We start from the raw sequence: 26,536 nt of genomic DNA, 5'->3' as shown, positions 1-26,536 counted from the left end.
TGACACATTCACTAGGTTCCCTGCCTGCCCTCTTACCCCCCCAGTGGCTCCCAGGAGAAACTGATGGATGGGCCCCATTTATGAAGCTGCTGCAACCAACAAGGATCAATCAAGACCGGGTCACTGAACTGTTGCTGGGCATCAGGTACTCAATTTGTTTCAAACTACTGGAAGTAAGCAAATATATTTTTACCTGCTTTATGTGCAGACAAGACAACATAAAAGATTAGTGGAGATCGTGAGACAAGGAGCAAGAACGTCCAACCTTTATTTTATTTTTTTGAAAGTGTGCTTGCTTTACCCTAAATCATGATGCTTTCCTACATTTCAGGGAGTAGAGCAACCTCTGTTGCCCACCCAGGAATGGGATATCAACGGCTAACTGGAAAGGATTTGACGGACAAGTTTCATCATCAGTATATTGTACAATTGAATGCGAGTACTCATTTGGTTAATTAAAATTTCATTTTTAGCACCTTGATGTCCAGTAAGATTCTTAGGAAGCCTCAAATCAGTTCGCTGAAAGAGAACTACCTGCTGAAAATGAGCTAGCTGCAACAATTTATCTCTCAAGGGGGCCTTTTAACAGAGATGTTATTGCATAAGCACAGCTGCAGCTAATAAAATTAATAATGGGTAATTTTGATTAAAGTGAGCTAATGAGCAAGCATTGGCAATAGTGTTATTGTTATCGATGCTTGCTAACTGACACCTAAATCATTTTTAATTGTATTAGCTGCAGCTGTGTCTACCCTGCTGCGACATGTGAAAAGGGCCTGTTAGAGGTGTGCTGCATCCCAAGTCGAGGGCTGCAAACAAAGACGTGTCCTTCAGAGGCTCTGAAGGCTAAGCCAAGCCTGTGTCTCCACCACAGAAAGCACTCCAGCACTTCAGCACGCAAACAATGTCCTCAGTTGATGTTAAAAACATATAAATGTGACTTCATTTTTTTTTAGATAATGTATCAGAGCTTCGAAAATATTTAACCTCGGTATACAAGTGTTATTCAGGACTAAATAACACATTAACACATCGTGGGTATCTCAACGTTCAACAAAGCATTACGTGTGTAATATGGAGAACTTCCAAAGTTGTCCTCAAACCTGGATAAAGAGAATGTATTTCTTGATGTTGTTGTGTAAATGGGACAGTTACTGAATTAGAGAGCAACAACACATGAGTGAGAAATGTTATAACCTCAATCTGACACAAAAAGGAAATTGTAGGTCGTACTTGTAACTCAAACTGTGGGGCAAGGATGGCCTGGAATACAGTGCAGAGCCAACTTTTACAAAATATGGCATTTATTTAACTACAGTTCAGCTTGGATCTTAATATTATTACTACTAATAACACTACTTTTACTACTACCTAGAAAAGAGTGAGGTGTGGGATGTAAGTCTTCTTCATCCTCTTAAAAAGAGTATGCGAAAAACAAGTTTAAGAACCACTATAATAACTTCTGGGAACAAATGCACTTATGGCTCTCTTCTAGTTGCCTTAGATTGGAACACTCATGAAGAACACTAATGCCCCCTAGTGGTAAAAAAAAATAAATTATATTTCTTAGCTAACCAGATCATACAGCACCCCCTCGAGTCATAGAGCCTGAGAGCTCTCCACTTCTTCACAAGCAAAGAAATCCTTAAAATATAAGTTGTCTCCAAATCAAGAAATTAAATCCAATTACAAGTTCTTTTGATATTTATTTGAAACAAATTAAGCATAGTTGATAAATATATACAAAACTGAATTTTTATCCTTTGCCTCTGCTGTGCAGACCCATAGGATTCGAGAAGTTCATTATTTTCAAGTATCACCTCCCGACAGTGATTTTCTTTCCCTCCTCTTGTCAACGTTTCCTCTTAGCTTCAAACTTGTAAATTGCTGCAGAACTGGTGGTCTCCTTCTTTACCTTCACTTTCTTGAACTTATCCTGTACAAAGGCAAAACATAAAAAAAAAAAAACTGAAATGAAGACAGTCATAGCACACCAGCACCAAGACTTTCAAGAACCATGTCCTCCTCACCTGCAGGTCCTTACGGGTCTGAATTTTCTGGCTGATGACAAACATTTTCTTTTCTCTGTCAATTCGCTGGGAAAGTATCTTGTATTGATGTTTCCTTTGCTTTGCCAGTTTCTACAGGTACAAATCACATAGACCCATCAGTGGAATGAAATGCCGAATCTTAAACTTTATTACCAATGAACAATTCCGAGGAGCTAAATTTTAAAGAAATATTCAAAAAATGAATAAATATCATCTCCACAAACCCCCAGAGCACGCGGGTCTACAGCTCCCTGTATTCTCTTGGTTTCCAGTGTTCCCAGACTTGGTCTGTTGTACACTCTGTCCACCAGCTCTGGAGCTGTGTTGAGGTGGTCCGCCAGGTTAAATGACTGCACTGAGGGAGAATAAAAACAACTTCTCAGGCAATCTCAAGACTGAAAGCACAAGAGGAAAAGGATAGTTTGTGTGCACAGCACTTACACATTTCCAAGCACTCACTAAATTTATTAAATCTACCAAACGCTTATATTTACCTTCTTTTTTGGAGTCCACAAAAAATGTGTGCTTGTTTTTTGGTTTGCTCTCTGCATCCAGAAGATGGAGCTCTCCTTTCAGCCTCTCAATTTTCTGGAAGTACATCATATACCCAGAAAGATTGACCGAGGCACCACCACAGATATAAATGATGGTGATAATATCTATGCTCATGCTGCTGCCACTGCCCTTAAACTACTAGGCACATGTACCACCACAGAGCCCTCTCATTCGTTACTGCAGATGGCTACTGGAAATTTGCCTTTTCAGGAACAGAAACCCTTCATCCCCCTTTATATTCCAGTACTAGGCCTACTCTGTGGAGCCTTTGGAAACTGAACAGTTTTCAGAGGGGAACAACTTTTACCATTTGGTTTAACGTTTAATTGTGATGTGATGCAATGATTTGTATGTTGAGAAGTTATTTCTTTGTTGTTTTAGGTTTTCTTTATGTTTCCAAATTGCGAACTCATGCTGTTGGAAAGAGTCATGCACAATATGCATTTTAAAAATATTAGTGCAAGGATAATATATAGCCTGGGTACACTGCCCTGCAAAGTAACCACTTCCAAAATGGTATCGTGAGTATTTAAAAATTACACTGCAGTAGCATTGCTTTTAACATTTAAGGGGTATAATGTATATCCATACCATTCTTCACCTTTGCTATTCGTGTGTATTGACTTAATTTTCAGATCTTCACAGGTGCATTTCTGATGTCTAAAACAAACTCTTAACATCTCTCATTAAGAAAGCTTCATACATGCTAAATTCACTTGTTACTGGTCCTGCATCAGCAGTGTGTTTGGGGTCATGATCATGCCAAAGAATGAAGCCGCTGCCAATCAGAAGCTTTCCAGAAGTTGTTACGTGGAGACTCAAAATCTCGCTGTACTTTTTGGGTTCGTAATTTTATCAGTTTTAACAAGATCTTCAACACGACTGGCTGAAATGCTGCCTCACACCATGACAGAGGCTCAGTGTTCTCCAGATGGCCGTAGACACTCACTGTCGTACTTCTCTCTTGACCTGCGCCGTACATATTTATGACAATTTGAAGCAAAAATTTCAATTTGGATTCACCACTCCATAAGACGTGTTTGCCACTGATTGTCAGCTGAGTTGTTATTTAATTTGGGATACCTCAGCCTGTTCCCGTTGCTTAAGAATGGCTTGTGTCAGGCCATATTTATTCCTATTTTTTAAGCACATGACTTTTTTTAGTTATTGTTCATCTGCTGCAGATACTTTTTAAGCCCCGCCACTTCTGTTGTCCTCCCTTTGGTTTTCAGCTAATAGCACTTTGCCAAATTGTCTTCTATGTGTAGACAGACAAGTAGTTAATTGTTGAGGAGCATTTTTAATGCTTGGATGATTCGCAGATCAGTATTAAATACTATTTTAAATAATTACAAGAAAGACTGGCTCGTTTGAAGCAGTATATAAAGAAATGAAGGGTGAGTCAAGACTTTTGCACATTACTTTACCACAGTAGTTACTGGTTCAAAGATGTTATGATGTCACCAACCAACTAATTATCTATCAGTCAGATGCCTGGTGTAATCCAGTAAGATGATTTGTAGTAATGAATCTCATAACTGGTCAACAAGCATTTCCAAAAAACCCAAAACAACAACAACAAAAACAAAACCCAACAACATCACACTAATTGAACAGAACAGAAAAATGCAAATTTGGTTATAAGGCAATGAGATAAGCTGTGGCCACTGAGCCTACTTTAAGTGAAAAGTGAGCCTATTAACAAGTCAGTTTTGCCACAGTGGTGGTATTTTGTTTCTTCTGCATGACTTATTACATGGAAATTAAAGGTTACCTTAACTTCTGCAACCCTTTTCATCTCCACGTAGTTGATATCCTGCGTCCTCATCATTTTCTTCTGTTCCTCGGTCACCTCCTCCTGCTCTTTTGGTTTTTTAATTACGTGAACTCCATCCTGTCAACACACCACAAGATAAAAAAAATTTAAAAAAAAAACGCTGAGGCAAAACTCATATATGACCATATCTATGAAGCAAGGAGGTGCTTCTTGTTGCTTTAATACCTGCAGTGCAGAGCTGATCATCTTGAAGTAAAATTCATCCGGGTTCTTCTCCAGAGCTTTCTTTCGCAGAGCAGCGAGTGTGTTCTGTTTCTTATGATAGTCACTATACCAGCAGACAAGGCAAACTTAAACATCCTATCTTCAAAAGGTAAACACAACTATAAAGTGTGGCAAAAAACTTGCACTTTTCCTTACTCTGCACGGAGTTTGTAGTCCTTCTTCTTCTCCAGCAATCCCAGTTGTTTCCTGAAGCCGGGCTACACACGCACACACAAACAGACAGGACAGATCCAACATTAGTATCTATTACTGTAAGTGTGTGTGTGTCAGAAAAACAACCGAACACACGAGAAGTATGTTGTTTTGCCTTGGCTAATAGGCTAACGAGCTAGCCAACAACATTGCAACGCTCACCTGAGATCTTTCATGGTGGTTTCTCTGTCGAGATTTCAGTGCCTTTCGGAACGAGGACATATTTGTGAAATGACCCCGACCGTATACACGCAAAAATAAGTTAAAACAGATTAATATAAGACTTATTAAGCACACACACACAGAGATATCTAAAGCCTCCTTGCTGCCTCTGGTTTCTAGTGCTTCCCTGTGAGAGGGACACGTGGGTTCCTGCCTGATTCAGAGCGAGCCGTTTTTCATTTCGCTGTCGCAGATTCGCAACTCAAATTCCGCTGAAAATGTCGTCATATTTTTAAAATCTGGAGCTCAGCAACAAGTTGTATAACTATTTAAAATTATATATTATTTTTAATTTACATTTTAAATAAAATTAAACATGTTTTAGACAAATTAGAATAGTCGGTATTTTGGTGTTGCTTATTGTACATTCGGGTAGTAACACTAGGGGGCACTGTTGCATATGAAATGTTGATAAGATAACCTGTACGTGCGCTTCAGTGTATTATACAGAGGAGAGAAGAAAATATTAAGCAAAGCATTTTTAGATATATTTAAATAGTAAACCCAGCTAAAAATTCATTATTATAGTTTTCTGTGCATTTGTAATCTTTATCCAAAAACATACATTAAATATATAGGCTATTTTTTTAATACTTACATGGGCTTTCTGGTGAAAATACTACTGAAAATCTGTTTTATTAAAACCCAGCATTTTTCTGATTCTGACTATAGACGATTGAAAGGTAATTAAGTATTTTGATTATTAAACTTTTTTTATTGATAATTTTAATATTTTTTAAATCAGTAATATTAAATTATGAAGTTATTTTGATATTATTAGTCTACATAGATGGGGAAAAACAGTGACATATTAACCAGTTATTTAATACATTTTCTAATAAATGTTATGTTTAAAAAAATCAACTAATGTAATATCATTGAAATCCGAAGCCCTGTAATTTGGTTGTCTTTTGGTTTTAAATGTTGGGTCTATAATACTACAGTTGTCGTGCTGTAAGGCTTACTGGCAAAGACAAGCTGAATTAATCTTATTTATCTAACAAGTACTCTCAGGCTATATACAAGCCAGACTTGGCACAGGAAAAAAAAAAAAAAAACCAAAACAAGTGAGGGTACTCATACACCAAATTGCTTTGGTTATTATAATAACAGCCAGCATTTGCCAGAGAGCACAGTTAAATGGTAAATGGTAAATGGTAAATGGCCTGTATTTATATAGCGCTTTACTAGTCCCTAAGGACCCCAAAGCGCTTTACATATCCAGTCATCCACCCATTCACACACACATTCGCACACTGGTGATGGCAAGCTACATTGTAACCACAGCCACCCTGGGGCGCACTGACAGAGGCGAGGCTGCCGGACACTGGCGCCACCGGGCCCTCTGACCAGTTAACACTAATTGGTAATACGTTTATGTTTTTCCAACATGAGCATTCACTGCGTGTTTCTGTTGGGATTCCAGACCCCTATTTTGATTAATACCCAGTCCAACAGGCCTAAAAAGGATTACACAGAAATCCTGTAATATGCCTTAAAACAATCACATGCTCTCAAACAGAAAACAAACTCAATTACACTTAAAACATTTATATGTGCTTTTCTTATGGCTATAGAACTAAGACACTGTGACTTTAGCTCACATGCTTGAAATGAAATATATACATGAGGAATTTCTGTGTTTTTCTTTCTTTCCACTCTGAAGATGAGGGTCAACCTTTCTCTCTGTGAGAAAAGATTCTCCACTTCCTGACATTTCGGGGAGACAAAGACAAAGCCGCAACGGCACCAGTCCCTAATCTCACCCAGGTTCTCAACTCTCTGTGGGACAAAGCCAGCGAGACAGAGAGTGATATTCCTCTTAACGGCCATTTTCTCCGATGGAAGCCCACTATCTCCTCACCAACCGCAAGGAATTTGTTTTATATGTGCGAGATTTGCCTGGCATGCAGAATGTCTTGCGGGTGATGAGACCTCTGAATAGGATCAGTTTTTCCACATTATGTCACGGGCTTGTTTATCAGTGTGATGGCTAATCACCCCAATTCCTGTGAAGGTTTCAGCCCAAGGCCCCACTGATCCACTCACCCACTAACATGTATTTAACTAGGCAAACACAGACAGCCAGGATTTACGGGTTAATGTCTGCCTTCTGACTTACTGGGCTCCGTGCTGTTTAATTCATGTGAGTATTTATCATTACAAGTAAAATGCCTGGTGAGCCACGGCAGGGGTAAATGCTACTTTGGAAATCGGGGACTTGTAACGAGCTGACACAAGAACAGGAGCACAACAGCTTGTGGGTTTGTTCATGGTCAGCAATGGAGGAATGCCCTTGCAGGGCAGATGCAGAGCCATTGGGTTTTCAAATATGACCTCGTAAAAATAACACTGCTGACATATTGTGAGGCTGCTGCACTCGAGGTGAGCTCAGGACTTTGGTATGTCTCCCCTGGCCGTGGTTGGTCTTCATCTGCAACGGGCCATTTGACCAACCCAGTCGAAAAATGGACGGGCTACAAATTTCTCCTGTGTGATTATTTAGTTGTATCTCCTAAGAGATTGAATAAGTTGCTGTCAGCGGTGGAAAGTAGTGTTCGGGAAATTCTATTTACATCATTTCTATTTTCTAGTACATTGTATATATAACCTTTATTCTTAGATGGAAATATCAAACTTTTTACAACATCTGGCAGCTACACTTCAAACTGACTTAAGAATTCATTGGAGTGAACCCATTATGCCTACTTCTATATCCACAATGCCTTTTTCTTGGCACACAATTTAATATAATCCCTATTTACTTCATACCAGGACTTCATGCAGTCATCTACTTTCAAGATGCTGTAGCTCTTCCCCCTTTAAGGAAACCTTTAGGCCAACTTTCTCCTGATTGGCTGCCTATTGCAAACAGAAGATGAAGATGTTTTCATGTAGTTAGCAATTCTGTCAAGCATCTTTCCTCTTATGAATTCCTCATATGGTTTAGTTTAGATAACTAAGAAGGTAAAATGACCCAACATTAAGAAAAGAGCATTAATAAACAAAACAAGAAGAAACACTCAGTATTATATTATATACCCCAGAAGGATCCATTGAGCACCCCAGATTTATCTTGTGACTGATATACTAGATAGTTTAAAAGTATTTATATTGATTCAGTCTAATGGTGTAACATATAGTAATGTGATGCATAGCTTTTCCCTTGTAATAGAACAGTGTTACATTCTGCTTCTTTATGCCCAGTTCCCAGTAAATTACAACATAGGGGCACTACTGGGTGGGATTCTCACAAAGTTAACCACAAACTCTTGTAAAACAAAATTGTCTACTATTAAGTGTTGATATGGTGCTTATTTTCTCTGCTTGAGTTTTGAGAGTGTATATTGTGCCATAACTGGTTTTATACTCCAAGCAATCATGGCTGCAAAGTGTAGAAAAAAGGGTCATTGTTTTTAGATCAGACCTGATGTGCTCTGTAAATAAGCTCTAATTGCTGATATCAGCAAAAGCCTTTATTCTTAAATTGATAGTCTTGTGATAGGTTATTTTGAGTTTATCTTTGATAATTGATAGACAGTGTGCTCCACGTGCTTCTCTATCTAAAGCTACAAAGACATTGTAAATTCAATTTAAGTATCCAAACACCATTTGAGTTCATGCTATTTCGTGCCTCTCACCACTAAATATGTCGATATTTTTATTACATTATAGCGGGACGTCACGATGTCCACTTGCCATTATGTATCGTGTGAAAACACACACAAATTGTACAGGACACATTTAGATATCACTCAAGTGGGGCATTTAGCAATTTAATAACACCATTGGTCTTGTGCTCAGGGTTATGTTGTTCATTTGAGCTAATTTGCCTCAGATGTTTCAAAGCCACACGTCCAAGAAAAGAGCGTGTTGTGTGTAGTTTAGCACATAATAATCAAAAACATTCATTGCATAGCATTCACTTTAGACATTATGATCCATTTCTGTTCATGATCAAGTCACATTCAGTTGACTCATATTAAACCTTTAACTTGTTTTGCAAAACTAAAATATAAATGTTTAAGGTAAAGGTCACAGTTAACTTGGTTACAAAGTAAGAAACTCATCGGACTATCTCGACCACGATGAATTGACAGGCCTGTAATCCTGTAATGTTTCACACAGCCTGATGGGACCACGCCTCAGAGTGTAAAATTAGAATTCATAATTAGGGGGTTGCGTGGAAGTGAGGGGTCAAACGAGTGGGGATCACACTCTTTCAGTTTTCAAAGAACCATGAAAAACAACATGCCACATGGTCGGAGGGTTTTGATTTGAACTTTAACTTAATATGGGATATCCTCTGTTGCTCGTCCATAAACAATCAAGAAACAACGATGCCATATTAAGTGAATGAAATTAGCAGGAATTTATATTGTAGTGTTTAGTACTTCTGAGCACTGGCATTTCTTGTGAAAGTCTTATTTGAATGAGAAGTGTATTGACTGATCGCTGTTCTTATTTACTGATGGTGGTGCAGCTGTTACACAAAGTATGTCCACAATGTAATACAAACATCTAGTCAGTTATTTCTCATAGAGTGAAGAGATCTTTTCATCTCTCTGCAATAAATTTACATGAAACTTGCTTTAAATAGTGAGTTGAATCCCAGTGATAACAAATAGCTAACAGATAGCTGAGGATGGACACAGAGAGTTTTAAGTTAGTATGTTAGTGCCTTACAGCCAGAGGGCTTTTCAGATGGCTGAAACAGTGTCTGAAACCTTTTAGCCCTTTACACTGGCACATTTCTGAAACTGTCACTCGGCACACATCACCCAGAGACTAATCCTGTTTTGTTAGGTGGAAGTGAGAAAGGTTTGAAATTCTCTTGCATGGTCTGTTTTTGTTGTTTGCAAAGCTGTTTGTGACACTTTTGATTGAAATGCAGTGTAACGTGAATAATGTCTTCCAGGAGAAAGCGCGCACCACGGTTCACATCTGCGTGGCGTCGTGACGTTTTTTACTTGACCTTTATGTGGCCTTTGATTGAGGCCAGCCTAAAATAAGAGTATCAAATAGCTTGCCTTGCAAGAAGCATATAAACCACAGAGAAGGTTTGAAAATTGAGATCATCAAACTGTGAGAAGATTAATTACTGGTTCAAATCACAGATATGGTCAGATGGTGCGGTGGGTATTATGGTCCTATCTCCGCCTTACTGAAAACTTGCAGAGCACCCTTAAAAGGAAAATCTATGAGAGGGTCTTCAGTATAGCTGCAAACAGCAGCATGTAATAATAACAATACTGACATCCTTGAAATGAAGTCCTGCAATGAGCTTAAACAGTGGTTAAAAACAGCTTTTTTTGGCCACAGGATGATCTTAGGGGCCGCATCAAAGCAGCATAGGTCAGTATGAGGTCGCCAAGGATTGCTTTAAACTGTGAACTGCAATACAAAGCTATACTAGCAGACTAAAAATATGGAGTTGAAAATTAGCACCACAGTTGTTTAATTACACATATTGAACTGTTAAATGTTGAGGTTTTTTTTCACCAATTCACAAACAGTTATTCTTTGAAAACTTTTCCTACAGAGAGAGTGTGGTCTTTGTGGTCTTTGCTATGTTTGAGCTGCTGCTGTGTATATGGTTCAATCCCTAACCACAGAAAGTGTATGGTGACTGCCGACCTGAACGTGCCGTACTGTTTATCATGCATGGAGGCAATTCTGCCAACGATACTGTGTTTAATGGGTTGGGAACATACTGATTCACTGTAATGACTCAAATGGAGATATCAGGATCATTCACTGTATGACAAAACAGCAGCCAGCTGCATCCAGGGGAAAATGTCACTCCCACTTGTTGAGTCATGACAAAAAATGAAACATGGGGTGTGGAGAAATGGCCCACACTTTAAAATAGGGAAGTGTAATTTAGCAACTGGGTTTGCTCTTTACCCTTTTTGGTAATGTAACTGCATGAAAAGGTCAACAAATGTCACTTAAAAAGCAAGAGATTTGTGTGTTTTAGAAAAGCAAGAATGTCTTAATACATATCTAGGCTGCTTGCTGCTGTTCACTTTCACCAGTTAATATTTATACTTACACATTATTTAGACTGTAGGAAATATAAAGTCTCTATTTGAAGCCAAGTCATTAATATCTGGAATTGATCTGAGACCAAAATGTCAGAGCATTTGAACACTATTATATGCATCCATTCATGCTTTATTTATTTATTTATTTTATCGAAATGTATTTTATTTTTTTTACCCGCTTCTCCAGTTGAGGGTGCTGGCCTGGCTGGAGTCTATTCCAGCTCTCATAGAGTGGTCACGTCTCATGTGTATTAACTCTAAACATTGCATGGGAGGTTCACAGATAATTTCACATTCATCTGTCAGACTTTTTACTTCTGCTTGATTTATTTACTAACCGGCTGATTGCTTGTCAGAATTAATTAAGGAAGCTCGTGAGCAGTATCGCCTTCTCCACCATACTTATTGTAAGTCGGTGTTTCCTGTTAAGGATATTAACTCGGCTATAATATGTAATTCTACTAAAACTGACAGCAGCACGGAAAAAATAAGGCCCGGTTGGGATGTACCCTCCACTGCCTAGACTACTCTCAGGTCTCGTTTGAAGTCGCTGCAGGGAGGGAGGAAGGGAGGAATGTTTTTTGGGGGGGCGGGATCTTGTGACTCACCAGCAACTTCCTCAGTAGTAGGACAAAAGTAGCCGGCAAGCTGCATCCCTCTCTGCCGCAGAGGTTTATCAACAGTCAGAGGAAACACAAAAAGTTGCACAGTTGCGGGCGACACGTCGGAGGAGCGATCTGCGAACTGATCCCAGTCCTGATCTGAGCGAGTGCCTGCAGAGGAGGAGGCGGGTTACCACTTTGAAGTTCCAAAGGTGCCTCCAGACTTCAGAGACCCCTGGTAGGATTCAACTTTCTTTTAAAAAAAAATATAGAGAGAGATAGAGACTTTTCCTCTCCTTATTATCACGGTATTCCTTTTTACTAAACAATGAATTTACCTTTCAAGCAGGAAATTACTTCGCAAAAGATGGATCATGGCAAAATAAAGTAACTTATACATACTGATTCTTGGTGAGGTATTCAGCTGAAAATACATTTCACAAAGAATCTCGAGTTTAAAGAACTTAAAGTGTTGTAATTACTAGTTGTGTCATTACTATTTTATATTCAGTAAATGGATAATAAATAACAGCCTATGATTGTGTCTCGTGGCAAAAGTTTACTCTTTGTGAAATGTATTTTCAGCTGAATAGTGATCAGCTTACTGAAATACTGATTATTATTAGTTGTCTTTCATGTGGTTGTACTGGTAGCACTGCACTTAGCTGCACAGTATGAGCTTCATGTATAATTTAACATCTTAAGATCACATTTACTCTGTACTATTCATGTTGGGAATTGCAAGAAAAGAGCAGGCTTGGGCTTGACATTATGACAAGTATTAATCCTTCACACCTTAGTCAAACACAGGGCCCGTGGATAAGCCTGCAAAGTAAAACCCAGAGACATTTCAGGGGGTCTGGATCTTTTCTGTCTGTCTATGTGTTTTTCTCCTTTCTTTTCTCCTTTGCTTTTCCTTATTATTGTAAAACAGTATATGCAAACATGCAAATGAGGCATAAAACAAACAATGGAGAAACAGAGTGTGTTAGTTTGTGTGACCCACTGAACTGTGTCGAGGAAGGATTAAGGAGGAACTTTTGTGCCACTGAAGCTCCTGGCTGAGCAACGTGTGAAGGCCTCACGGAGCAAAGTCCCTCGGGCTTAACTTGTCATTTCTCCAGCAGAACAAAGTGGGGTATGGCAGTGTGCGTCTGGGATGGGTGTGTCTGTACTGCAGCTTTGAGGTTTGTGTTGGGCGTGTATCGTGACATCATAATGCATAGTAGCAGTGTCATCCTTGTGGTGATTGTTTGGTGTTTCATCTGTTGTGTCATGCGGGTGCAGTGGGCATGCGGTGATAGTAACGTGTTCACAATGGGATAAAGTTTAATCCAAGGATTGAAGATGGAAATGGTGTTTATTTTTATTTCTACAGCGTAAGCAGATTACAGACACAAAGTATTGTGTTTTTTCTCGGGTATAGTTGGAAGGGCTTTCAGGGACATAACGACTGCTGTTGTGCTGACACTACATGTGATGCCAAGTTACAGACTGAAGATGCAAATTCAGTTTTTCCATTGTGTTAGGAGGGTTTTTATTACATTGCAGTGCCTGTAACAGATCATTAACATACAAAGATTTGGTCAAGTTAAATTCTAACCATGCTTTGAATCACTAGGGATCTCAGAAACACAGAAACTGTTATGCAGCACTGACATACGATATTGTCACCATATAAAGTTGATATGGCACTTACAGTTGCATATTTGCATATCCAGCAGATAAGGAACAACACAGGCTTTTGTTTAGAGCTCTGAAGCTGGCCAAACAGTGAGCATAGCTGTGATATTGACTTTCCTTTCTTAGTTTTGTTCTCTCAACTAGTTCCTGTTTGTTAGCTTTGTCTGTCTGGAACTCAGCATGTAGTTTACAGTCACACTTTCCAGCTTTAGCTGGGAATAGGGTTTAATGAGAGCAGAGATACGCAGTGAGCACAATAAAGTTAGGATGAGGACACGAGAAATGAGAAAATAATGAGGCAAAAATGCTGATACTCTTTGCAAATGAAGGAACCTGTGGATCTGGGTGATGTCTTTGTGATGAGCGAATGCTTATGCATAGTCTCTTGATCCATTGTTAAAATTAAATTATTATTAGATTTAAAGTAAGGGCTTGACTCCTGAAACCCAGTGGTTCCTTAAAAACATATGTCTTTGTGGAGCAGCTGAGGCCTAGGAGCCAGAGGCAGTCCTCTACTAATTAGAAGGTCACTGGTTCAATCCCTGACTACTGTAATCTGTATGCTGAAGTATCCTTGGGCAAGTTTTTGAGCCCTGAGTTTACCTCAGTGCATTCATTGGTGTGTGAGTGTTGCTCATGATGGTTAGGCAAGGTGCTTATACATAAAGTAACGTGATGAAGGCTTGTAGTAGAAAGTGCTTTGAGTCCCCATTTAATGCAGAAAAATGCTAAATGAATTATTAAATAAGGTGTGTTTTAATGCAAAGACAACAACTGGTTAAATCAACATTAGATCCAGCACCCTTGTTTTCTTTGTGTCACTACAGAATTGAAGGGATGTGCTCTTTTTGAACTCTCGTTGTGCTTTCACCATTGACAGGTTATGTTTATTATTTTTACACAAATGTTTTGCCACAGTGACAAGCAGAAGTAATACCCTAGCAACCAAAAGACAGTCATTCTGTCCCATTTAGCATCTGGGGAGCTTGCCTTGACAGAGCCCACGGGCTGTATAATGTATTTGTTTGCTTTTTTCCCTCTTCCTCTCTCCCTCTCTGTTTCATTGACCATGGTCACATTCTTCAGAGGTCTCAGTGTTTTCTAAAGGTTTCTCCCTGCATGGTGGTTGGACCATGGCCAGCTCTAAACTGTAGTGGGACTGCAGCTAAATGACTTGAATTGGCTGTAGCTAGTTTTATGTGTTGGCACCATTTGAAATAAGGCCAAGGATAATGATGGAGGAACTGGTGGTCAAGTGCTTGCAGGTGGTTTGAGAGCAGAATATAGATTTGTAAAGAAGTGGTTCTCCCCTGACATTTCGCATTGTATTTTTCCTGTCCCTCGGTGGTATGTGTCAGAGTTTTATTTTGATTACTGCTTCAGCTTCTTTCAAAGTTAAGGCGTGTGTGTCTTTTAAAAAGATAGCGGTGTCTTCCTAACCCTCACTTGCATGCCCCCACGCTTTGGTCCTTGTTGTGTCTTGTTTTTCTTTTCAGTTAAAAATCTGAAAATTTGATTATCCCAGTACAGATATGAGACTGCATAACTTGTTTCCAGAATTTTAATGTCTGTGTTACATGTGAGACCATATAAGGCAAAATGTAGTCCTTTCTGCTTCATATACATACATATATATATATATTTTTTTCTTTTTTTTCTTGAATGTGTCTCCTCCACCGTTACTCACTTCCCTCTTCATTAGGATATGGGGGCGCGTGGCTGGCAGCATGAGTGTGTCTGCATTCCGTGAAAGGGGGGAAATGACCTCAGGTTTCCTGTGTGGGGAAGGCCCAGGTGCTGTGCTGTTATTGTGAGGGTCGCAAGACTTCCTCCATGGACGCTTTGTTGGTAAACGTCTGAAACATGATCCCTTGAGCCAGGGCCCCTGTGGGAGGTAGTGCCCCCCTCGCCCCACCACCACCTCACAATTCATTCATTTTGCCTAACACGTGTAACTGCTCTTATTTCTCACTGCCACAGTGTTCAGTCCATATGAGATTTTATGTAAGGAGAACTCAAACTTCATATAGACTGCAAAGGCGTGTTAAAGGTAACTGACTCTGCGCTAATGGGGTAATTATGCTCCTTTAGGAGTGTAATTACGGGTCTGTACCTAGCACTTACAATACAGTACCTGCTATCCTTAAAGGAAATACTGTTTTCAGAAGAAATACCAAATTGTGAGGATGGAATAATAGGTAACTTATAACTACACACCTGCGAGTTTAATACAAGCTAATTATATGGCATGAAAGAGTACATCACTCCGCCTTTCACCTTATCCATTCAAGTTTTCCACACGTGTCCTATAAATTTATTACACATTGAATTTATGGAAATCATTCATAGCTTATCAGTGTTTCCTTTGCAGCCTCTCACATGAAACAGATGTTGTTTGGGTGCAGAAATCCTGTCGATTCAATGCTTCGTCATCACATTCAGTTGTGCGCTGAAGAAATGTGTTAGTCACTCATGACTCTTTCTCTGCGCCCTCACCTAAAGGGAAGAGAGTAGGGTCATGTGCCAACAGATGTACGGGACCTGATAAAAGGAATGTCATGTAAAACCTACGGCCGTTACAAAGCCTTCCATCATCTGTGTAACCTGACTTGTTCCTGAGAGCAGGATCCCAGAAAAAAACTTTCGTTAGTTTCTTGGAACTCATTCAAGTCCGCTATGTGTTGACTGAAACTTTGCCAAAAGGTGTGAAGATCTTTGAATTGCATAATGTAATTGGTTGCTTAAAAAGTTGGCACCCATAAATGATGCTGTCCTGGGAAAGTAGTAGATTTTGACAAAGAGGAAGAATAGTTGCAAGTCCCATCAAGAAAAGGGAGAAGGGAGGACTCAGAAGAAAGCTCAAATTCAAAGTCTGTGGACAAATTGCGGGGCTTTTATATAACTGGTAATAAGATGTGTGTTATAAATTCATATAACTAATGGTTATGTTGGGCTGTGGCTAAATCATAGGATAACCTATGGTTAATGGAAGTACTTGAGGAGAGGAATGTTGAGTGAGGAGAATTTCTTCAAGATCCAAGGTAATAAGATGTTATTCCATCCTCATATGTCTGCTAGGGAAGATGAAAAAATAAAGAACCAGTGCTTACACTTCAGATTGTAACACCACACTTTTTGCATGTGGAATAACAGAGAGAGATTCTTCTGGATAATATAATGAGGGACTCACTGAGTTGAAATGATCATGACTTCTGTCACAAGTAGATGACTCTCAAGTTGGTGTGTCTGTTACTTATAGATCCCTGATCCTGATCCTACCTGCTAAAATGCTTTGTAGGTTACTACATGTACATTAATCTAACAGCAATCATCAACTGTATCATCCTTTCCATTGGATGGTCTTGTACATTGGCTTAATTAGGTAATAATTTGAGAGCATGTGGCAAACAGTCCTTAACCACGCAGTGATGCACAGCAGGCAACAAACACAGCAACAGTGCCTGCAGCTTAAAATGCCACCTTTCAAAACACTGCAACCCCCAGAAAGAATGGGCTGTTAGCAAAGAATTTCTTCTAAACAACATACTAGCAGACCTCTGTTCTCATAACAGATGTCTTGGAAAGGTAATTAAAGCTTGGCTCTGTATACCTGCACTGTTTGTTCCACCACAGCACTACTGTATCTCACCTTTACCCCATGCTGCAGTAGTTGTGTCTTTATTTGGCTGTAACTTCAGTTTGCCGCAATGCCAACTGCGCTGGTGTTGATTGCTTCCCAAATACTTTATAGGGTCGGCTCTCACATCTGCACAGAATGAGCCCAGACTGTGACATCACAACAGAGGAAGTGCCGTCAATCGAGTTTGGGTGTGAAGCAAGCTGTTTAGCATGTGCACATTTTTATTTGACTGCTCACAAATGTTTGCTGTGTTGCACAACTGTCTCCAAGGAATGAACCCCAGGGAGTTTACACGATGTCCTGTGTGAAAAGCTGGTACATGTTCAGAAGTGAATTATCTTGTCTCTGATAAATACAACTCTGTTTATTTGGAGTGAAGCTGTAAGAGAGCACGTTCCCCCTTGCTTAACATAAACACTGTAAAAATGCCTGCTCTGCATGATGAAACTAGCAAATGATGAAGAATGTGATTCTTTAGCCAGAATATCTTCGTAGTTCTTTTTTGCCTTTTGCGCGCACGTATCGCAGGCACACTTTAATCTTTACGGGTCTGTGGCAGAGACAATAGTCTCTACAGAGAAAGCAAGCTGAGACAAGCCAGACTCGCTGCATACACAGAGGTGTGGATTTATGTCAGTCAATAAATTGTGCTGTATATGACAGTTGTGCCCTTTTCAAAATACACAGAGGAGAACGCGTTCACTACTGCTTGGGTAGCATTTGGCACTAATTGTAAACCTGTCAAAGTTACATAGAATAGGTGTTCGAAGAGGGCAGGATATTTTTTGGCCTCCCTTGCTTCCCTGTCTTCTCTCACCTTTACTGGATACTGACTGGCCCTCATTCAGTGCCTTGGAGGAGCCATAAATGGCAGAAAGTGGCCGTTGTCTGGCTATAAAAGGACGTTAGCTTCTCTGTGAGAAGACGACGGTGATGTACGACTAAAACGACTAACAGAGAACTGGGAAGGGATTTTGTGGCTTCTTTGGTTGAAGTGAAAAGCGAGAATGAAAGGGTGAGATGGCTAGGAGAGGTGAGCGCACGCATTTATCAAAGGACTGTTACAGAAAGGTGTAATCAAAGGCAAATGTACATCCCTACTGTTTATAGTACACTCTGTGCACCACCTCTCTGTCTTAGAGAAATTTCTATTAATTTGCAATAATTTCAACAACTATTTACTTTTATTTCAAAAATGCAAACAAGCAAAAGAACACATTGTGCATCCAGCGATGCGTCTGGCATCATCTCTCCACTATGAAACTCCTTAAAAGTGATGCAGTGTAATCTTAACAATGAAATACTGCCGTGTTTGAAAGTGTGTTCACAACCAGCCAATCACATTCAGCTCAGGATGTTTTTAGTACTTTCAGCACAGCTCCTAATGATTCAAACTTTTCCAGCACCCCAGAATTATGTAGGCGTTGTTTTACTTTTGTTTTAGCGTAATCACCTGGCATTGAAAACCATCATTGGCTCTGTAGCAATTCCAAACCTTTTTACCAAGGACAGAAAGTCCACGCATGCAACACTGAGCATGGAGCCTTTCACTGTTTTTGAATATGAAGGGTAACTATATATTTGCTGAAAATTTACAGACAATTTCAGACACTTAAACTTAAATATTGCGTAAGTTTACATGCATTTCATATATAATTTTTGATTATTTGTTTATTATTACTTATCGGATATATGTTGGGCTGTGATGCAATTATTCTTGGATATAGTTGTCTGCACAGTTCAAAAAATTATATTAAAAAAAAATCTAAAGCCAAGATGTCGTCATATGATGACTATGTCTCTGCCACAGCTGGAAAAACATAAAAGGGCACACAAAATAGGCCTTTTTGCAGAACATGTGGTACATCAATACACATATGGCTAAATGAATTTGAAAAATAGTACCTTGGAGTGCTTTTGCAGCAATTCAGTTTCATTTGATGGGGAAAAATTATAAATGTCTGGACCTCATTGTTGCAGCCTCAATGAAGTGTATTTTTGTGTCTTTGGAAATGTCTTCTTTTTGTTCCCTTCTTGCAGCTAACCGTATAGTGTCTATGTTGTCTTATCCGAGCATTATAAGAGTCACTGTGTAGTTTTCTGCCCTTATGCGTAGAAATAAAGCTGTCTTTGTGATGTTGTAGAAATTATGTGACAGATACAGACCCCCCATTACAACTAGCAGCTTGATGTATTGTGTATGGCCTGGGCAGCGAGTCAAACCACCTACAGAGATGGTTTTTGACCGCATTAGTGGCAGCACAGTACAAATATAACATTTCTCCAACACAATGCAACATCTGGGTTTTAAAAAAAGTTTTTTAAAAGTTAGGATGCTGATGTGCAATAATTTGCAAATCATTTAAACCCCATATTTAACTGAAAATAGAATATAGGCAAGTCAGATTTTGAAGGTGAGATATTCTACTGTGTGTTTAAAATTATATTTGATAATAACTACCAGCAACACATTTGAACATAAAGATTCTACATAAATGGATATAAGCTTTTCTGACGCTTTGCTCACATATGATGCACAAGAAATAATTTGGTTTTATTTATATAAAGCCATTACACCACAACAATTGTCTCAAGGCATCTTTATAAAGTAAAGTAAAGATGCTAGAAGGTAACGTTAAGGTCTCGCCTTCTTCCATCCTGCTAAACGCCCCTCAGAACGAGACAGTCTTCCATATTCATACTATATTCTCCAGTCTTTTCAGAAGCCTGGCAAAAAACACTAAGTTGTTTTCCTACTTGTCCTAAGGTCCACCATACGTTTGCAATTCTGTCAGTACTTTAATGGACCTAAACATTCAGCTTCAAACAGAACCACATCCAGTGTTGGCAATGGAAATTAGATCAATGGGTAAAATGCAGGCCAGACGGTGAGCAAAGCAAAGCAGAGGGCCAATGACACAAGCGCCATGACTTCACTGTGGAAGTATTCAACCCCCCTTAAAAAACCCCATCCCTCATCGCATCGCACACTTTCTCAACACTGGTGAGTGGAAACTGTTTAAGGTTTAATGATTGCTGAAGAAAAAAGAAGGAAAAAGTGTCCTATAGTATGAGAAGACTTGCATGATCAAGCTCATTTGAGACACTGCGTGTTTCTTGAGAAGGTCAGGCATTGGATTATCTCAGTGTCTCTGCACAGCACTTTGTGCCATGTAGCTTTTAACCTTTATCTACTGCTAGTCTAATAGTGAAGGTGGATCCATGTATCCTGATAATTTACACTTAGCATGACTTACATTTACACTTTACTTGATCGATGAAGAGGCTGTGAAACCAGGATGCTATCCTTGTGGCTTTAGCTAAGTCCTCAACTTGTGTCTGTTTTGTGTTCAGCACAGTTCCCAAATCATTCTTCTATATAGGAAAGAGAAGCAGGACAAACGCTGAATAAGGTCAGACAAGAGTCGGGTAGGAGCTCTGGTTAATAGATTGAAAGAGATAGACAGGTCTTCTTTGGAAGCAACATAATTCAGCAATGCTATCAGTGTTTACCAAAGCACCTGTTTTCACATCTCGCCTCTCCATTTAACAACTGCAGCTGGGTCTTTGCATTTTATCACCGATAATGAATTAGGTGGGGAAGATGAATGGTGTTTTGCATGGCTGCATGATAAAGAGATCCCAGCGTGTGACACTCTAAGATAAGGACCTGACGGATTGCAGCTCTCTTTCGGCAAAGTCAAGAAACAAGCTTGGATTTCTGAACTTGCGGCTCATCTCGGGGACTTAAAACAATCTCAGATAAATCTACTGGGATGTATTGTGTATCACAGGGACTGCTGTTTTTTGATACTAGTGCTAATCACTTTTAGGTGACTATACGCTTACATCTACTACTATCACTCCACCTCTCCCTGGTTTTTCTGCAATGTTTTTTTTTTTTACTCCTACGGCTTTGCCTAGGTCACTACACAAATAAATGAATGCACTTGTGCGATTGTGGCCTTGTGAGTGGATGCAAGAGCTCAAAACATAAATGATCAGAACTAGTAAGGGACAAAAGACATATAGTCTGAAGCTTTGTTCGATGGCGGCAGAGAAAAGGGGAAATCGGTAGGTGTAAGAGCAACTGAGGGACGTGGGGAGGTAAGGGTGGATGCATGTCAGTGTGATTTATGGACACCTTTTGAAGTGAGCTCATTGCAGCCACAGAGCCTACCTGCTGCATTTCAGAACCGAGACATTCTCCTAGCAGTCAGGCGAGGGGGATGTCTGACCTCTAGGTCACTAACCTCCACTAGTGCACCGCTCACATATACACATCCTGGTTTTGTAGCCAATCATCATGTGTTTTGTTGGGGTTTTTTTTCCAGAAAGCATACATGCACTGCCAAGACATCAGGTAGTCACATGACTTGGCCCAGAGTAACCTATTTAAAGGTTAAAGCAAACAGGGAGACTGACAAAGAGGAAAAAGAGGCGGCTGATCTCCGGATCCTAAAAAGTGGGTCACAGGAGATATGTTCCTACACAGTCCTTTCTTCTTTTTTTTGCATCAGTATGCAGAAATATAAATGGAAATTTATACAATCTCAAGTTGAGTCTGAATGGAAACTGATTTTTATCGTCCCTTGCACTTTAAATCTCACTCTACGGTAGTCTCACCAACAATGACATCATTGTTTGACTAAGTAAGGCTTCCATCTTCCGAACTGCTGGTGAGGGTTCGAGTGTAAGGGGGCGCCTGATCATCAGCCTGGTGTGAATTCATCAACTACTCATCATGTTTAGATTGTTGTTACCAAGATCTTCCCACTGTGTTTGAAACTCATTTCCTTAATGCATCAGACTGCTTGACCCTATCAGCTTCATTTATGTGAGCAGAAAAGCTGGAGATCATAAATATGAGAGATAATTACACCCAACAGGAAGTCCCCACAAAGAAAGTTAAACAAACGGTGTGTGTGTATGCAGCTGCTCATTGCACTCTTCGTGCCACTTATTGCCCCCTGTTTTGGTTGCAGTGTTTATTTTTTGTTTGATCTCTCTACACTCTACCCTCAGCTTTGTGTGCACTTGCATTAGGTGTGTGTAAAAACGTCCACAATTTGCTGCAGGTGTATCTGTGACTTTGCCCTTCCGCGGGACTGTTTCACTGTGTTTAGACATAATACATCTGTTTTTCATTGTGACTGTGTGTTTACAAAATGTATGTGAACATCTCTCTGAGAAGTCCCAGAGATGTCTGTGTTTGGGGTAACAGGAAGAAGCAGTGTGTGTGTGCATACTGTCTTGGACTTCTCATTGTTATCCACCGCATACGGGTGAAAGCGGTCATCGGCCAGTAGGAAATGAACCTGGGTATGTTTCTCAGACTGATTAGCAGAGTAAAGGAAGTGGACATCACATCTTTTTTTTTTCTTTTTTTATGACCGGGGAACATGACGCTTGCGTTACAGGCTTCGCTCTTGAAATAGTGAGGAAGTCCAGAGTCGCCTTTTCAGGATGGCATAACACATCAGTTTTCACATTGCACCAGCATTCCTAATAAAACGTTGGGTAGTGCCCTCAGGCAGAAGTGAGCAGGATGAAATGAGAGCTAAACGTCACTGCCAAGAGGTTTATGGTGCTAGGGAATGAGGGCACTGTTTACTTGTTGCCATGGAAATGTGTCTGAGAAGGGAAAGAATGGCAACATGTACTGGAAATGACTTCTAAGCTAATCATCCCAGCCAGTTCACAATTGGCATGTTACCCTTATTTTCTTATCCAGTGAATTGCTTTTTTGTTGTTGTTGTTGTTTAAATAAACCTGTCTTTTCAGGGTAACAGTGTCAAAGGGGGAGAGAGGTGAGTGTTCTGGTCTGCTGCGGTTATGAAGGACAATTTGTGCAGCTGTTGTCAGGAACGTAGATTTCTCTCACCCCTTATAATGCATAAAACTCATAAAATCCCTGGCGCTCAGTGAATGAAAACATCCACCTGCTTATTACAAAATGCTGAATATTCATGTCTGGGGATATTTGGATGAATGTCTAAACAGAGAAATAATAAAAAGCTCCCTTGCCTTGATATTAACCTCAGGGTCAGGTGCCATCACTGCAGCCACGAGCCGCAAGTCTAAATGAGTTAAAAATAATTGCTTGCACTTGTGAGTGTATACTCAACAGTTGTGTGTGGCATGCTCAGATTGCTGAGTGTGCGGGCTGTGAAACTCTAGCCTGGTTCCTTGATGTCCTGGCTAGTTATGCTGACTAAGCAGCATTAGGAGACCACCTGGGAATGACCAAGAGTCTGAAGGAGCCATTTTGTGTCTTTTGGTTCTTTAGTTAGCCTCAGGGCTGGTTTCCCAGCCATGAAGTAAGTATAGTCCTAGACTACAAACTTTTATCAATGGAGATGTTCATGGATTTATTTGCTTTTTGCTCTGTTTTGCGTTGTTTTTTTTTAGTCTGGGACTAGGCTTAATCCTCGTCTGGGAAACTGCCTATAAATTTCAGTGCCCCCCTGTGACTAATAGCCACAAAATCAGTGTCTAAGGAGCAGAGGTCTGAACATGTTTAAGTTTCCCACCTCTGTGGCCATGCTTATCCAGTATACTTTAAGTTTAGACATAAAATACAAGTGCATAGTTAATTAATTGTGTTAGCAGGTATGTGAAACATTGGTGACTCACATTATAGGCAGGATTAAGTGGATTTGTGCATGTGTGTGAGTTACCCCCAAACATTACAGTTGTTTTTACAAACTTTGTTACTACAAAGTGTCAGTTGCCTGAACCCACTTATTGAATCAATCACTCTTTTGGCAAAACCATAAGCATTTTTTACCTGTTTAGACACATCTTGTCAACACATTGTCATTGTGATGCACCTGTGTTGCATAATGGTGAGCACAGGTGACAAAAGTCAAACACAAGTAAAGCTCAAGTGTCACTGGTTGAACACAACAATTCAAAATTTATCACACTTGTGGCTAATGATGTGAGGGTACATATAAGCCAGAGCACTGGTTTGTGAGGCACTACAATGGATAGACATCCAAAAAAAGGAGTTTGTGTGAGAGGAGGTTGAGCAGGTCAAGGTGGTCGAGGTGGTCAGCGAGGACAAAGAACAGTACGGTAATTTCAGATGAAATCAGAGCTACTGTGATTGATCATGTCCTTGTCCATGGTATGACAATGAAGGAGGTCGGACTAAGGGTACAACCAAAAATCAGTAGATTCCACCATACTCCCCTTTCCTGAACCCCATTGAAGAATTCTTCTCCTCATGGCGGTGGAGGGTATATGAACGCCAACCTTACACCAGGATAAATCTCCTGCAAGCCATGGAACTGGCCTGTGGTGACATGGGTGTGGAGGCATGTCAAGCCTGGATACGGCATGCCAGGGGTTTTCCCCCCCATTGCCTGGCCAGAGTAAATGTGGCCTGTGATGTAGATGAAGTCCTGTGGCCTGACCCAGTACGGAGAAATGATGCTGTGGCGGAGTAATGCACTTCTTTTCTTTGTACTTCATTTTTAATATTTGTGTGCTTTATTTCTACGTACAAGTGCTACATGTAAATGCACAGGATTTCTAGAAATGCCCAGGTATTTTGGTTTGCAACATGCATTTAGCCTAAATAAACATTTATTTCTACCACTTCATGTCCTGAGCATTGTGTTTTCCTTTTTTCTATGTAGTGTTTAGTGACTACTCAGTAGAGTATTTAATTTAGATTGACTTGAGGCATGATTTGATGGCATAGTTCAGTTTTGAGCACAGATTGAACTGTTTTGGGGTGAAAGTTTGGTTTTGAAGAAGAGTCAGAGGTTTTGTGAATGTAGCTTGAAAATTGGGTTTTGTGTTCACAGTTTGGGGAAAAGGAGAGTAGCTTCCCAGGAATGAGTCTTAACAATCGAGAAAAACTGTAAGACTTGATTTTAGGTTTGATGTTAGAATGACATAACAGTTTGACTGGGCAGTGTCCTCTCAGAGACGCAAGTACAAATGCATGTGTGTTTGTATGTTAACTAATGACAGATTCAGTCACTGTGCTACATTACAATGCATCAATCTGTGGCCCTTTCAGACAGGTCTCTAAAGGAACTCTAAAAATGACTGCTCCTCTTGTTTTCACTCAGAGTGAAAACAGCCATTCCTAACAAGGTCAAAAGTTGTATAACACAGATTTAAGTACAACAATAAAGACATAGCCATAGCAAATAGAAAAGAAAAGGAGAAATGTCCATGACTCCATCACAAGTTATTTTTATTATATCACAAAGCATGGAAAACAAAGTCAAAGCATTTCCAAACCACTGTGTAATTAGATTTAATTTCCCAAAATGCCTTAAACAGGTTATTCTGCCCTCACTGATACACTGGATACAGTTATGCAGATAGATAAACTCCTCGACAACTGACAGGTGTATCGTCCCTTTTATTGACGCTGCCTTCAATTATCAACGGAGTGAAACTACAAACAGAAGAAATAAGCAATATTCAGCCTATATATTCACACGATAATGCAAATCAGTTGGCTAAACTAGCTAACATTGGAAAGAAAGTAAATCTGAATACAGTACACCTTTAACCATAAAAGTGCATAAATAATAGCAAATATAGTTGCATTAACTCTTGTTCAACTTAAATACTCACAAGCGATGCTTTCTGTAAAACAACGAAGAGGATGGATGCAGATGTTTATCTGAACAACATGCTGAGTCAGTCTTTTCTCAAAGTGTGCTGCATTACTAACTCTACAGCTAATAACAAACAAATCTTGGCATGAAAGAACTGTAGCGACTCTTGCTGGTGGGAAGAAGAACTACACCAGCACACTCCCCGTCTGACATCTATTGGATGTCATCACCATCTTTAAGGATCAATGTCTCTATTAGTATTTCGCAGCAGGAGTACAGTCTCTGTCACTGGTCTTAAGAAGGTTTTAGATATTCATCCAGAAGTGACCTTTACCTCAATCTTTCTGACATGTCCGTCTTGGCTAGGAAAGGTCTCAACAACCACCCCCATGGGCCAGTGGTTTCTTTTAGCTCGACTGTCCTTTAGAAGAACTAGATCTCCCTTTTGAAGGTTTTGACTCACAGATTGCCATTTTCTTCGCTCTTGGAGTGTCAGCAGGTACTGTGTTTTCCAACGGTGCCAGAAGACATTTGAAAGATGTTGCACTTGTCTCCATTGGCGTCCGAACATATCTTTATTGTCAAAGTGTCCGGGTGGTGTAGGTGGTAATCCAGTTTTCTGCGTAAGGAGGGTAGCAGGCGTAAGAAGAAGGGGGCAATCTGGATCTGATGAGACTGGTAGTAGCGGTCGAGAGTTTACAATAGCGGTTACCTCTGCTAGAAGGGTAACGAGAACCTCATGGGTCAACAGGCGAACTGAGTTGACAGTTAGCATAGAGTCCAGTATGCGCTTCACGATGCCGATCATGCGCTCCCAACTTCCTCCCATATGAGAACTATGAGGAGGGTTGAAGATCCATGTGCATTCATTCTTGGATAAAAAGTCTTGAATTT

The 26,536-nt window shown here is 39.9% G+C and overlaps 2 protein-coding genes across 2 annotated transcripts in view; one reads left to right on the top strand and one right to left on the bottom strand.

Moving 5' to 3' along the window:
* Positions 1-1,686: 1,686 nt before the first annotated feature.
* On the bottom strand, positions 1,687-5,259 carry utp11 (UTP11 small subunit processome component). Its single transcript, XM_082551125.1, has 8 exons — positions 5,023-5,259; positions 4,804-4,865; positions 4,609-4,711; positions 4,381-4,500; positions 2,546-2,639; positions 2,276-2,406; positions 2,031-2,141; positions 1,687-1,936 (listed from the first exon to the last, which is right to left on the bottom strand). The coding sequence occupies exons 1-8, from the start codon at positions 5,080-5,082 to the stop codon at positions 1,853-1,855; spliced, it is 765 nt and encodes a 254-aa protein (XP_082407251.1). The 5' UTR covers positions 5,083-5,259; the 3' UTR covers positions 1,687-1,852.
* A 6,481-nt stretch (positions 5,260-11,740) lies between these two features.
* Positions 11,741-26,536, top strand: part of fhl3a (four and a half LIM domains 3a) — a 34,928-nt gene continuing 20,132 nt past the window's right edge. The window contains exon 1 of the mRNA XM_082551379.1: positions 11,741-11,969. The gene's annotated coding sequence lies outside the window, so the exon portion shown is untranslated. The remainder of the gene's footprint in view (positions 11,970-26,536) is intronic.

This window comes from Aulonocara stuartgranti (genome assembly GCF_965226115.1).
Source record: "Aulonocara stuartgranti genome assembly, chromosome: 11".
Lineage (NCBI taxonomy): Eukaryota > Metazoa > Chordata > Actinopteri > Cichliformes > Cichlidae > Aulonocara > Aulonocara stuartgranti.
Note: the sequence above shows the minus strand (reverse complement) of the source record. Positions and strands in the feature narration are given on the sequence as shown.